At 41.4% G+C, this 14,145-nt stretch overlaps 1 protein-coding gene across 3 annotated transcripts; it reads left to right on the forward strand.

Moving 5' to 3' along the window:
- Positions 1–1,793: 1,793 nt before the first annotated feature.
- On the forward strand, positions 1,794–8,741 carry LOC147616902 (inositol-tetrakisphosphate 1-kinase 4-like). Of its 3 annotated transcripts, XM_086776539.1 has the most exons (11): positions 1,794–3,041; positions 3,126–3,196; positions 3,929–4,010; positions 6,577–6,609; positions 6,768–6,888; positions 6,977–7,069; positions 7,285–7,404; positions 7,547–7,720; positions 7,866–7,921; positions 8,083–8,167; positions 8,304–8,741. In XM_086776539.1, exons 2-11 carry the CDS (start codon positions 3,126–3,128, stop codon positions 8,378–8,380), a joined length of 912 nt encoding a protein of 303 aa, XP_086632665.1. In that variant the 5' UTR covers positions 1,794–3,041; the 3' UTR covers positions 8,381–8,741. The 3 variants fall into 3 exon arrangements, with proteins under 3 accessions (XP_086632665.1, XP_086632664.1, XP_086632666.1); XM_086776538.1 differs by lacking the exon at positions 3,126–3,196 and having other exon boundaries at positions 2,098–2,829; XM_086776540.1 differs by lacking the exon at positions 1,794–3,041 and having other exon boundaries at positions 3,042–3,196.
- Positions 8,742–14,145: the final 5,404 nt, after the last annotated feature.

Raw genomic sequence — 14,145 nt, forward strand, 5'->3', positions numbered from 1 at the left:
TCATGGATAATGTTGTTTTGCTTGAAGACATCCATAATTGATAAATGTCTTACTGTTGTTTTAATTTTGCTTCAATAAAAGGATCCATCATAGCATTCGTATGATTTTAAACAAACATATATAAACACCACTTTGCTTACTTTGATTGTAAGAAAACACCACCCATCTTATTTAACCACTTCAAATGTACCAACATAAGAAAAGTGGGCATCCTACTTTAGAAAAAGAACCAACTTTTTAATTCTTTAGTTACATTGACAAATCGTCTAACTTGTTTAACTAACGAATCTTCTCTAAGGGTATACGTACCTACGTATGGACATGCGTCTTTCTTAACAAGATAAATGGCTTTTAAAATCTTAATCTGCATTGAGTCAATCTTTTGAATGTGTTACTGTACCTTAAGTTAAAGTGCTCACATTTGCAAAAAAGTTATTGTACTAAGGTGAAGTATAGGAGTGTTCGAAATCTTTTTGTTGATTTTGCAAAGCCATTGTACGATGAATTTTCATGATTGCACGTCACAATTTATAAAGCTGTTGAATTGAATGGTTGGCATGGCTTGAGGATGGTGGGTACTTGACATTGTTTGATATACAAAAATGATAGGATACTTGAGGTGGTAGAATAATTTCAAGGAAGAGATAAGCATCAAGCAGAGTGAGGGAATGGTATGTGTAAGTGGCTATTGGATGGTGTAGGGCCGAAAACACAGAAAGGGAATAGTCATTGCTCATGTGTTGAGATTTTATAATTTTAGATTTTTTGTTTCACATGTGAAATATGTACTCAAGAAATGAAAGCATTTTAATTTTGTAATAGATGCTAGGGATGATTGATGACTACTATTTTGGTCATTCATCCATAATTGCAACAATGTAGGGGGGTCAAATGGTTGCCTCTTTATTTAAAAAAATGTGCACTTTCCGCAATTCAAACATAAGAACTTCATTAGGGAATCTATTGAGGTTAGGAGATCGAAATTATCAATAAGACTCACCAAGCACCACAGTACACCGCCTTCCAACATTGTGACTTGTGATAATAACGGGGACACACAACTCTTGGAGGAGGTGCAAGGACAAGAGTGAAGAGGGACCATGTCTCACCACCACGAGAGGATAACATAGAGGAGTGTGAATAATAATGGGAGTTTGTCTTTATCATAGAAGGGTAGTATCTAATGCAAATGAGTTCATGTGGCATGATTGCTAGAGGGTTATGAACATAAATACATGCAACATTACTAAGTGATGATATGGTTGCTAGAGGGGTTATGAATATTGATCCATGCAACATTACTAAGTGGGTTGCTCGAGGGGTTTCTCAATATCTATCTATCTGTGGTGGGGTATACTTGCTAGAGGGGTTATGGCTGCTAGAGGCGGGCATCGAGTGTATACTAACACCACCTATGAGAGGTGGGCATTGAGTGTATACTAACAACCCCCCCTTAATGTGTGCCCAAAGACACATTACGATCGTGGCCCAAAGTCAATGAAGATGCGGTTTCTCAATATCTATATGTCTATCTGGCGGTTAATCCATGCAACATTATATGGTTGCTAGAGGAGTTTCTCAATATCTATCCATCTATTATGCTAGAAAGGAATTTCTAAATGCAATTAGTAAATGGTTATAAATAAGCAATGGGATATCAAATTATAAAAATGCAATTTATGAATAATATAAGTAATGGGATATTTGTTAAAATTTTGAATTGAAAAAACAATTGGGTATTAACATCTGAGAAATATGTATCTATATATATGAGTGAGGGAAGAAGAAGAAGCATTGCTCAGATCGCCATAGCCAGCCCCTCGACAAAGTTCCTCGTTTTCAAGGGCCCTTCGTGTGCACATTTTTCCTCCTTTTGCTTTGCTTTGCCACTGCTAAGCTTCGCTTTACAATCTGCACAGGAGAGGCGAGAGCTTTTCTCTGCATCTCCATCACCATCATCAGCCATCGCCCTCCTTCCCTTAGTGCTCGCAGATATGGTTTCTCCCAGCAAGATCGACGCTGCAGCAGTATCTCCGAGTAAAAGCGAGAAGCATATCCAGCAAGCGAAGAATAATCCTCGACGCAGTGGTCATTTCCGATGCAAAGTTAGGGTTTCTGAACCCGGGCGCTTCTTTTAGGTTTCTCTGACTGCAGGGCATATACTGGGTGTTTTCTAGGGTTTCTGAGGCCCGGGCATATCCTGCGCCTTTTCTTTGATTCTGAGCTCGGGGATAGTGGCATATCCTGCGTCTTTTCTAGGGTTTGTGAGCGCGGGGGGCATATCCTGCGTCCTTTCTAGGGTTTCTAAGCACAGACAGCATATCCTGTGGGATTGTCTGGAAAATTGGCGGAGAATAATTCCAAAGAGCTGCTTGTCTTGCCCCTGGACATGAGGCTGGAAGGGGAGGCTGTTGCAGTGTGCCCTAGGGTTTCTCATGTGGAGTGGAGCGTGGGGTTGAAAAGGGCAGGGCCGGGCCATTTCTGTGGGCACGCTGGGACGGAGAGAAGCCTAGATGAACAGCATCATCAACATCATTACCATCATCATCGCCAACATCATAATCATTATCGGGGCAGTGGTTTTGACTGGCAGAGGGCAAGGCGAGGGCAAGACAGTTGCAGCAGAATCGACTATGATGATAATGATGATAAACGCGAGGAAGATGGAAGCTTGAGGGACTTCAGAGAGGAGGGCCCTCCCTTTTGCGGGGATTTGTTGCACTCTCCAACCATCTCCATGGCTAGCCCTTCCAAATTCACCGTCGGATACGCCCTCACTCCCAAAAAAACTCAGAGCTTTCTACAGCCCACACTAGTAGCTAATGCGAGGTAAAAACATTTTTGCTCAAATTCTTGCTTTTGGTTGTATGACCTAGCTGCAGTCTAGTTATTGTTTGCTTCCAGCCTTTTTTCTTTTTTGTTGTGGGGGGGGGGGGGGGTGGGGGGATGCCAGTGTTCTCGTGTATCTATTGACAAAGCTTGTGAGCAAAATTTGAAGTACCTGTAAGCAACCAAAGAGACAGAAGTTATGACTTTTTTCAGTAAGGATGTAGTTTTTATGCCAAAGAGAATTGCCCTTTCATCACCATGGATGCTATCCTGAGATCACTCTTGAAACTTGATAGATGGATGTTAGTTGTTCTCTTTCAGTACATGGGTGGTTTCCACATTTGCTGCTTACATTTTCATGGAAGAGGTACTGAGACCACACTGGCAATATACTTTTGGCACCTTAAAGTTTCTAACATATCACAAACAATAAATAAAAAATTTATGTGTTAGGTTCCTAGATTGGATATCGGCTGTTGTTCCCAGCAAGAGTTGTGAGAGTCCAGAGCTTCATTTTTAGCTTAAAGCATGCAGCCCCCACTATATGCATGGTTGTTACAAGCTGATGGCTGTTCTAGCAGTCTCTGGCCATCACAAGCAGACGGATTCAGTTTTCATGAAAAATATCCTTAAGGATAGTAAGTAAATTTGTAGCGTTATTCCTGTCCTTTGATCAGAGATAATGATGCTATGTCCTTAGTTCTCCTCATAAGAGGTGTGTTGTCATACAATTGTAGTGAGCATGGTTTTGCAAATTGCATGGGTGCCTGCAAGTAATCGTGCTTGCCTATGTTGGTGGAGCTTAACAGATCCCATGGCAGCAGTGGGTGAGTCATTTGTGTTGAGAGAGAGGCTTGAATGTCAATGCTTCTTTTGAGGTTTGCTGCTACTTAACGACAATCCTTATCAAGCAATTATTCTGGTCTCTCATGCTCACATTCTGCTTTCAAAGCACTTGACAATACTTGCAACTTCAAAAGTTCTTTTGACCATTATATTTGACTTGGTTCATTGCTACATGGTCCTATTCTAGGTTTGATAGGTGGTGTTAGCAACACAGCAGCTTTTGAGTATTAATTCAGTTTCTCTGGCCTTACAGGAGCAAGGGCATTACATTTACAGTGATAGACCGCAGCAAGCCGCTTCATGAACAAGGTCCTTTTGATGTTATACTGCATAAAGTGAGTCTTCATCTCTTCTTTCATCCCTGTAGCTGTAGCTGCTATTCTCTATGCTTGGTTTACTTTCTTAATCACTTGCACATAAACCTCAGGGCTGGTTTGCACTACATAACTGTTAGCTCAAGTACCTGCTTGGAGCCAACACTTTCTATGAACTTGTGTTTGGGCCATAGTTGCATACGGTACAGAAAAAATTGAGTGTTCTTTTTCCCAGTTTTGGGTTAAAAAATTGTCTCTTATGTTCTAGCAACCCAAATGTTGTGTCTGTTGTCAATTTCCTTCCCATTTTTCCCATTTTCTCCCAAATTTTCCAAATTTTTTAAATCATTTCTCCCAATCTCTGCAAATTTTTTCAACTTTCTCCAAGTCCTTCCAATTTCTCCAATTCTTCCAATCTCTCTCCTGATTTCATTTTTCCCAATTTCTTCCAATTTTTCTAGAGTCGCCAAATACTCCTAATTCCCTTAATTTCTTTCAATTTCCCCAATTTCACCTAAGTTTCCTAAAATTTCCCAAGTCTCTGAAATTTTTTTCAGTTTCGCCCAATTGTCAAATTCTCCCAATCTCTCACAATTTCATCAGTCTCCCTATTTTTTCCAAGCCCTTGCATTTCCCCCAAGTTACCTCCAATTTTCCAAAGTCTCTCAATCACTCCCAATTTTTCAATTTTTTGTAAATTTTTTTAATAAAAATCTTCTTTATATGTATATATATATATATATATATCTTTAAAAAGAAAAAAAGTGAAAGTCCTTATCTTGATGTGTAATTTGCGCGTTGGTTCTGTACATGTGCCATATCTGAAGAACTCAACCACCTTGGTTTGGGTTCATAGTATCAGGAGTAAGCTGATCTTTATGAAAATCTGCATGCTGTACGTTCTTGATATTCAACAGTAAGGTGATAAAAAGGGTTGTATTACAATATATCTCTACATAAGGTTGGTTGCTCTCTCTTTATATAAGCATAGGCCTAGGTCACATGTTTTTGGTATTATACTATGGGTCTGGTTTTTTTGGGTTGTGCTCGAGAAGGCAATACAGAGCCGAATTCCATAACTTTAGATTGGGAGAATTTTTAAAAACAAAGTTTATTCCAGTTCTTTCACAAAGCCTTGGCGGGGCTTCGGTGTTCATACTTATCAAGTCTCCCTCACCATTTTCTCAGGCTTGCTATTGTCTTACTGAGCTAAGGGGCTAGCAATAGCTTATGCAACCTAGCTATTCAATTACGTAGGCCCAACTCTCTCTCTCTCTCTCTCTCTCTCTCTCTCTCTCTCTTCCCCGAAAAAAAGAAAAAAGTAAAATCCCTTCATCACACAGTCCTCACCTAGAAAAAGTAGTTCTCTCTCTCTCTCTCTACAACAATAGAGGGTGCCTACGCTGCTCACAACAATAGAGGGTGCCTACAGCAGCAGGAGGGGAACCATACAGCCTGTACCATACTGGACAGCAGGAGATGGTCCAGTGCAGCCCACGATCAGTAGAAAGAGAGTGCCACTTTGCTGTACATCACACAGGCAGCAGCAAGGGGAACATCAACTGGCCGTAAAGCAGGGTGGTGGGAAAACTGGCCGTACAGCAGAGAAATGTCACAGGAGAGATGCCTTCGACCAAAACGATGGAGAGGGGTGGTCACCTTTGCAAAATGATGGGAGGGTGGCAAGTAGAGGGCAATTTGACTTTTCACCATGCATTAAGGGGGTGCCACATGGTGGCTCAGCCCACAGGAGTTGGTTCCACACCCTCGTTAAGCATAGGTTGCCCAACTTTGAGTTGTTGGTGTAGATAATAACTTGTCCACTCAACTTTTTATGTGATGTGTCTCTATGTACACATTAGTAATAAAATAACCATATAATAAAGATGGGCCTTAGGATTATACTTGCAACAAGTAAAACCCATGGAGACCATTTGTTTGGTCTCAAGCAGGTTAAAGCACACACATCCACGAGTATCCACGAGTCCTCCATTGCAACCCAGTGGATATTTACAGGCATTAAAATTGGCCTTAGGATTATAATTATACTTACCACATGCAAAACCCATGGAAACCATTTGTGTGGTCTCAAGCAGACTCAAGCACACACCCATGAGTCCCAAGGCATCCCCAGCCCAGTGGATATACATGCAAGCCATTTCCAGACAAATATGTGTAAGGTGAATGCATTATGTTGACTGGGCAATCTTCTATCTTTCAAGCTTGTACTTCAGTTAGTCTAGAATTGAGAGGCCAAGCTGGCGACAGTTTCCTTCCTCCCCTTTCCCGGGGTCCTTACCTAGAGAAAGTAGTTCAATGACTTATGAATGGAGATTTTCAATTTGGGATCACTGGCCTAGACAGCACCTAAATTTGTTTGGAGAGGGAAATCGACTTTTATAGTATCTTTGTGACGAATGTTCAACATGTGTGAAAAGATTTGCAAAGAGCCATGTACCCATGGAAATTGAGAATGTGTTTTCATGAATCATTTATAGGAAATTCGGCTAATACAGTTCTTGAGGTTGATGCTTACTCTTCCATGTCATGATGATTGAGAGTTCTTTCTATTTGCTCTTCTATACAGATATCTGGAGAGGTTTGGCATCAACAGTTGAAGGTAAGCAGGGTTTTTCTGGGTGGGCTTTATGTAAGGTCAACATGTTCTCTTTGGGTTTGAGATTTTTTGTTTGAAGGAATTATTGACTTATTATACTTGCAAAATATCAACATCGTCAATAATCACTTGTTTCTGACAACATGGTTTGGCTGCTGCAGGTTTACAAACAAAGCAATCCTGAGGTTATGATTCTTGATCCACCAGAAGCTATTAAAAAGGTCTACAATAGGAAATCGATGCTCGAAGAAGTGGTTGCCCTGAAATTCCGTCATCCCCAAGGTTTGAAGCATTGCGCTGAGCTTTACTCTTGTCATAGAAGGTACATTGTTTTTCCTTGTTGCCAACTATGGTGAACTCTAATCTGCAGGCAAGGTGGAGGTCCCAAAGCAGCTGGTAGTGAATGGTGACCCTGCTTCCATATCTGAAAAGGTGGCTAAAGCAGGCTTAAAGTTTCCTTTAGGTAATTTTCTTTACGATTTCTAAAAGGGTCTTTGTTGTGGGTTCTTGTAATCCAGTGAATGTATTTTGTATTCAGATATATTATGTGACATTGGTTCTAACTAATTCTGGTTTTGGTTTTTTCCGATTGGCTCTCTAGCATCTTAAGAATGAATAAAACTTGAATCACCATGTTGGGATTCTTAGGTTGTGAGTTTCTGCTATTCTCTTTTGCAGTTGCTAAGCCATTATGGATCGATGGCACAGCAAAATCTCATGCACTTTCGTTGGCATTCAATGATGTTTGTCTGCCAGAGCTTACACCCCCTTTGGTGCTACAAGAGTTTGTGAATCATGGTATTATACATCTGTGTTGGCTTTGCTAGTCGTGCCTTTCAGGATGGGACATTTTAAATGTAGAAGAGTCGATAAGTTTCTGGGACCAGCACTGAGTATTGATTTCCAATTGGTGTCCTCATTCTATTCTTTTATGCTGCAGGCGGTGTTCTATTTAAGGTTTATATCGTTGGACATATTGTCAAAGTAGTCCGCAGGTTCTCTCTTCCTGATGTTCGCAAAGATGAACCTGGAAGGAATGGTGTCATCCCTTTTCCACGGGTGTCATGTGCAGCAGCTTCTGCTGATGGGGCAGACCTCGATCCCAATGTTGGTGGTGAGCTATTCTGAGCTACACACATCCTACATTTTTTTTACTAAGGTCCTTTCAACTCACTAAAATTACATAAGCTGTACACCACCTTATTGACTCAGCCAATGTCATGTAGTATATAAGGGTTTACTGTTTTTTTTTTGCTCAGAGCTGCCTCCCAAGGAGATGCTTGAGTCACTATGTAGAGAACTTCGCTGTAAATTGGTAAGCTTCTGAGTCAGCTTTTAGTAGTCATTTTATCAACTGCTCATAGTTCAGCATTTTGTCTAAAGTAGACGCATGGCTAAACTTGCTGAGATGGTACCACAAGTATATCCTAGATCGAGGCCTATTTTACACTCACATTAAGATCTATTTTTTTGCAGGGTCTAAGCCTTTTTAATCTAGATATGATAAGGGAGGGTGGAAAGGGCAATCGCTACTACATAATTGACATCAACTATTTCCCAGGTATGTCAAGGTTTGAGTATCTACCCCTGTTGCTAATCTGTGTATCGAAGGCCTCTTTCATGTGCAAGGACTTGGTGGTTGATGGCAATTTGTTCATGATGTCTTTGAGCCTGAATTTTTTTAAAACACTCTGCAGGTTATGGGAAATTACCTGAATATGAAAAGGTGTTCACAGACTTCCTATCAAGTCTTGCTGAAAAGAAGTGTAAATAACTGGAGAGCCAGAGTTGTAAGAGCGAGCCGTCATATCTAGTGAGAGGAAGCAAGCAGAAGATGGCTCTCCTGACTTGTAGCTCTACGAAAACCTGTGGAGTCTTGCTTTTGTGGTATGAATGCTTTATCCTGCAACTCATTGGGGATTTGCCTGAGATATGTCTTCCTTTGCCTCTCATAACATCCTCCTATGCAAGCCAGGAGTGCTGAAGCAGCTTGCTGTCAGCTTGTAGTTAAAGCATATGCTTGAAAGCAAACTTTCACCACAGTGCTGAAATGCATCTTCTTTTGTCCCAGCAATGTTGTGCTAATGCAGCATCTTATGGGCCATGTTTTCTATATAAGGTTTATTATTGCTTTATGAGTACTCTCAAGGAGCCAAAATCGCACTATGGTTTTTGTCCGAGTTTGAAAAATAACCGTTACCTTTCATTAGTGTATCTTTCTGCCATGTTAGTGGACATGCAAATATTTTTTGAAATCTTTGTCCGAGTTGTGGCCATTTAGTTTATACTTATCCTTGCTATCCAAAGCAGTGCAATTTGCCCAATCAACTAGTTTATACTTATCCTTGCTATCCAAAGCAGTGCAATTCGCCCAATCAGCTACCTCTAGTGCAAGTGTGCACTAGAATATGTGTGCATGCACACATTCTAGTGCTTGCCTTTATCATGCTGAGTCTGCCCTTCACCTCTGGAGAGGTGAGAGACTTAGTTCAAGGGCTTATCTACGAAAAAAATTGTACTAAGATGATAGATGTTTATGCAGAAACATGCACCTACTGTTGGGTGCTGATGACGTAGTGGGGATGTCATAGCATGTGGTCTATGATATTCATGGAGTTGATAACTTGAAGCGATGTGAGTAGTGAGGATTGTTTCTGTTAAGGTGTGAACTTTCCATTGTATCATGTGTAAGGTGTCAATTAATGCTATTTTAACACCGTTTTAAAAGCAACATCCCATCTCAATTACAATGTCCATTTGTGGTCAGCTACACAGTCTAGATGGTTCAGCATCAATAAAATAATTTTCTTGTTCCACAGTGACCGTGATTGATTCTAACTAGACTTGCTATGTGAATGTAACTGCACGTTCGTTCTTTGAATAGACCTAGTTGCAAAGGCTGGTAAGGATCTTGTCCCTCAGCTTACATGGTGAACTAATGCATATACGTCCATAGTCTCTCTTGTCTCCTTTGGATAGGAGGTGTACTTGCAAAAATCCCGTGTATGGGATGCTGTGCTCTTAGATAAGCCCATGGGTGTCTAGATGCAGATGAGTATTTGTAGGTCTTGATAAGGACACCTTGGGGAGGTCTCTCAGGCCATGTTTTAAATGGGTTTCCTTTGGTCTCCTCATATATGACAAGCTTGTTCCCATATATTTTGACATGGCAAAGAGGACCAACCCCTTCGATTAGATACTGCAAGCAATATGTGATCTCTTTCTATGCTTGTAAATGAAGTATGGTGTATACCTTGGCCTTAATCTCCTTCATGTTCTTTGCCTCGTGAACTTTTAGCTCTCAATGCTCTCAAATCAGCACGACTTCTCAAATCTCAATCGAAAGTCTGTGTGTTGATACTCTAGTTTCACCCATGGAAATTCTTCGGTATCTTAGAGTATGGATCAACCTAGATAGACCCACCTGTTGTTATTATGAGGAAAGTGTTTCAGTATTGATCTTGTTTTCCATGACCAACTCATGTCACATGAAGACATTTAAGAACGCCTCTTCTATAAGAACACTTAATTACAGTGATGTTTGCAACCAATTTATATTTTAATCTTAAGACAAAGGAAAAAATTCCATTATACATTTGAAGGGATTGCAACTACTCCTATAAGTTAGCCTGTTCCATTCGGATGCACCTCTCCGTACCCTCTATGACTACTTGATTGCCTTCATGGGACCTTGTGCACATGCAAGAACAATGGGTAGCCAAATCTAGAGCTATGGACTCTTTTGTTGGGAGGCGAGATATAATTATATGATATTTTTTCCCACCCCCTCAAACGTAACCTCCCTTAGAGAACCAACCATGGAGGAAGTCCACTCTCCTTTCTCTAGTATATTTTCTCATATCTTTTTCTAGAAAAAAGGAAAGTTTGTGAATGTTATCCATTGTGTTGTACACAGGGGGCTAGCAGCCCCCTTGGCTAAGGCAACGATATGAGGAATATTCCCTAGAATATTTCCTCGGATACTGGTCCATCATTAGTGGGCGGTGGTCGGTGGCCGCATTCTTGATACGCGGGCGATGACCATGTCTATGCAGTGTAACTGCCCTCGTATACATGTCTACCACACTGCCTACAGTACTATATATGGACATGGTTGCCATGAGCATCCAATGCTTGTGAGTATCCATTCCCTTCTACACTTCGTACATACTCCATCCAGATTTTGTCTAGATCGCCATCTAAGCTCTACTTTAGAGCGTATGAGTGGACAACACCATTACTTGTACGTACCTCTTTGGTATAATCAGAATTTTAAATTCTCTCCATTGTGTATCTATTGCATTGTCTATTGTGCTTTGTCTTGCTATCTCTTTTCGCTGTGCCATATTCTTATATGGTATCAGAGCTTAGGTGCTTTTAGCAGGAATAGTGCATAAAGTTTAGTCTTTCTTTGCATAGAACCCTGGGAGTGATGGCTTCTACCTCTGCTACTACTGCTGCTTGCTGCACAGTCTTGCGCATTCATCTACCTGCCTTCACGGAAGGCAAGCTTGATGGGACGACCTATACTCTTTGGAAATTCAAAATCAATGCCATTCTAGACACTTATGAGCTCCTAGAAACTGTTCTAGGAATGGATGCAGAACCAGTGGGAAGTCCCGATCCCAACAACCCTACAAACATGCTTCTGCCAGATGCTACACTTCTTCGGGCATGGAGAAGGTGCAATGCTGACACACTTTGTGCCATCGTCACCACCAGCGTAAGTGATTCTGTTCTCACTCTAATTCAATATACTACCAAGGCTACAGAGGCTTGGATCATACTGAGAAATCAGAGACTCGCAATCAGACCAATAATTTGAGCCTAGAGAATCAGCTTGCTGTGTTGAAAAGTTTGCTGAAGGAGAAGCTGCTGAAGCATTTATCTTGCGGATCAAAAATCTGCAAGATCAAATGGCTGCTGTAGGGATTACACACACTAGTGAGGAGTTGGCCTGGAGGTGCATCCAAATTCTTCCACATAAGTATGATGGCTTGGCTACATCACTAAACACTCAGGTTAGAGTACCATCTTTATCATTTGAAGAACTTAGTGCTATGTTGCTTGAGGAGGAGATGCGGCTGAAGACCCGCGATGGTGGTGATGCTGCATTTTCAGGGCTAATGCTAAAGGCAAAGGCACGACATCTTTTGATGAGAAGAAGAAGAAGCCAAAGAAGAAGAAGTTTCAAAGGGAGCTGTTATTACTGTGACAAGAAGGGTCACGCTGTCAAAGACTGTAGAAAGAAGCAGGCTAACGCAAGAAGAATGGCACCTTGAAGTCTTCATGGAAGGGAAAGGAGTCAGTCAACAATGTCGAGACCAAGCTTGAACTTTGGGTTGCCATTGAAGAGGTATGTTCATCTACTCAGGCTCGAGTTGATGATTCATGGATTTTGGATAGTGGAGCATCCCGGCACATGACCAGTAAGAAGGGTTGGTATAGTTCCTGGAAGCCTCTACAGGAACCCATCAATGTTGTTGTTGAGAATAATGCTAAATGTCCAACCGAAGCGTCTGGAACCATATCTTTTGTGGCAGCTGTAGGTGAACAGAAGAAGCTGTTAGATGTGCTCTATGTACCCCAGATAAAGAGAAATCTACTATCAGTTTCTCTGTGATGATAGATCGTGGGCTTGAAGTACACTTCAAGGAAACTAAAGCAGAAATTCTAGATGCTGTTGGTAAGGTAGTCAACAAAGGAGGCGCAACAATCTCTACGAGCCGAGTGTCCTTACAGTGTCTGCAGATAAGAGCACAAGCAAGCTTTGGCACGAGCGATTTGGTCACATTGGATTTGCCGTGCTAAAGGAGATGCAAAAAAAGGATATGGTAGCTAATTTGCCTGCATTTTTAGAATTGTAGGAACCATGCGAAGCTTGTATGATGGGCAAGCAACAACGCAAGGCATTTCCACAGGAAAGCAGAAATCGGGCAAAGACTCCTGTTACATGCTGATCTTTTTGGTAAAATGTCTACTACTGCATTAGGGGGATCTTCTTACTTTATGCTGTTAGTCGACAATTACAGTAGGAAGATGTGGGTTTATTTCCTTCGGGATAAGGCTGAAGCTTTTGGCAAGTTTAAAAAGTGACATAAGCTTGTGGAAAATGAGACAGGAAAGAAGGTCAAGTAGTTTTGTATAGATCGAGGAGGAGAATTCCTTTCAACGGAATTTGACAGCTACTGTAAGGAGAATGGCATCAAGAGCCAACTCACCACTGCTCACACACCTTAGCAAAATGGTGTTGTAGAACGCCGCACTCAAACTATCATGGAGATGGCTCGAAGGCAAAGGGTTTGCCCAATACATTTTGGGCTGAAGCAATCAACATAATAGTTTATGTCTTCAATCGGAGCTATACAAAGGCACTCAAGGATGTTACACCTCAAGAGGCCTACTCTGGTAAGAAACCTTCAGTTTCTCATTTCAAAACATTTGGCTATGAATGTTATGTGCATATTCCAGATGCATCCAGGACCAAGCTAGATGCCAAAAGCAAGAAGTGTATCTTTCTTGGATTTGCAAAGAAGATTGTGGCCAGCCGAGATGTGGTATTTGCAGAACAACCACACTCAGTGTGGAGGAAGGAGGTCCATCCACTCTATCATCAGCCAGAGAAATAGTCCATGAGCCCAACCCACCAATTAGATTTCCTCTCAAGGAGGAGGAGTTTTCAGAGGATGAAGACTCACACATCACAACAGCCTACCTGCTGCACCACAAGGAAAGCCACTTCCAAAGTGGACACAACAGCTCTTTGATGAGCGTAATCCAGTACCTAAGAAGCTAGAATCTTTAGCAGATAGACCACGTAGATCAAGGAGAATAGAGGAGCAGAGAAGAGCATCTGATCTCATTGTCAATATGGCCTTAATGGCTGGGATAATGGGAATAGTGAAGGAGCCAGCCACCTTGGATCAAGCCTTAGCAAAGCCAAATGGAAAGCCGCGATGCAGTCTGAGTATGACAGTATCATAAAGAACAACACCTGGGAGCTAGTTGACCGACCACCAAACAGAAAGGTAATCGGTACCAAATGGGTTTGGAAAGCTAAGTATAAGGCTGATGACACTTGAAAAATACAAAGCTAGGTTGGTTGCACATGGATTTGCACAGGTAGAGGGTTTCGACTTTGATGAAACCTTTGCTCCCTCAGCTCGTATGACAACTATCAGGGCGGTACTTGCCTTGGCTGCTCAAACAAAAAGTGGTCAGTCTTTCACATGGATGTCAAATCAGCATTTTTGAATGGTCATCTCAAGGAGGAGGTATATGTAGCTCAGGCACTAGGTTTTGAGATGTCCAGATCAGAAAACAAAGTTTGCAGGCTGAAGAAGGCATTGTATAGGATGAAACACGCCCCAAGGGCAGACATAACCTTGATTTGAGCTGTGTTTCTTATGATAGGGCCGTGCCAAAGATCTTCTAGATTTATTATTAATTATTCTTATACAAATAGATCCCATAGCCAAAGGAGGGTAAAAATAAAAGACCACCATGTGTGGGCCGAAAAGAGAATTGCCACCCATGCCC

This window comes from Cibotium barometz, chromosome 37, assembly GCF_041138505.1.
Source record: "Cibotium barometz isolate CiBa-2024 chromosome 37, ASM4113850v1, whole genome shotgun sequence".
Taxonomy (NCBI): domain Eukaryota; kingdom Viridiplantae; phylum Streptophyta; class Polypodiopsida; order Cyatheales; family Cibotiaceae; genus Cibotium; species Cibotium barometz.

What these genes read in the sequence shown, in the direction of transcription:
- LOC147616902 (XM_086776538.1), top strand. Translation starts at nt 2,390, where the DNA reads ATGAGGCTGGAAGGGGAGGCTGTTGCAGTGTGCCCTAGGGTTTCTCAT. An exon ending in ACAAGAGTTTGTGAATCATG is followed by an intron (nt 7,405 to 7,546) that starts GTATTATACATC and finishes TTTATGCTGCAG; the next exon opens with GCGGTGTTCTATTTAAGGTT. An exon ending in CCTCGATCCCAATGTTGGTG is followed by an intron (nt 7,721 to 7,865) that starts GTGAGCTATTCT and finishes TTTTTTGCTCAG; the next exon opens with AGCTGCCTCCCAAGGAGATG.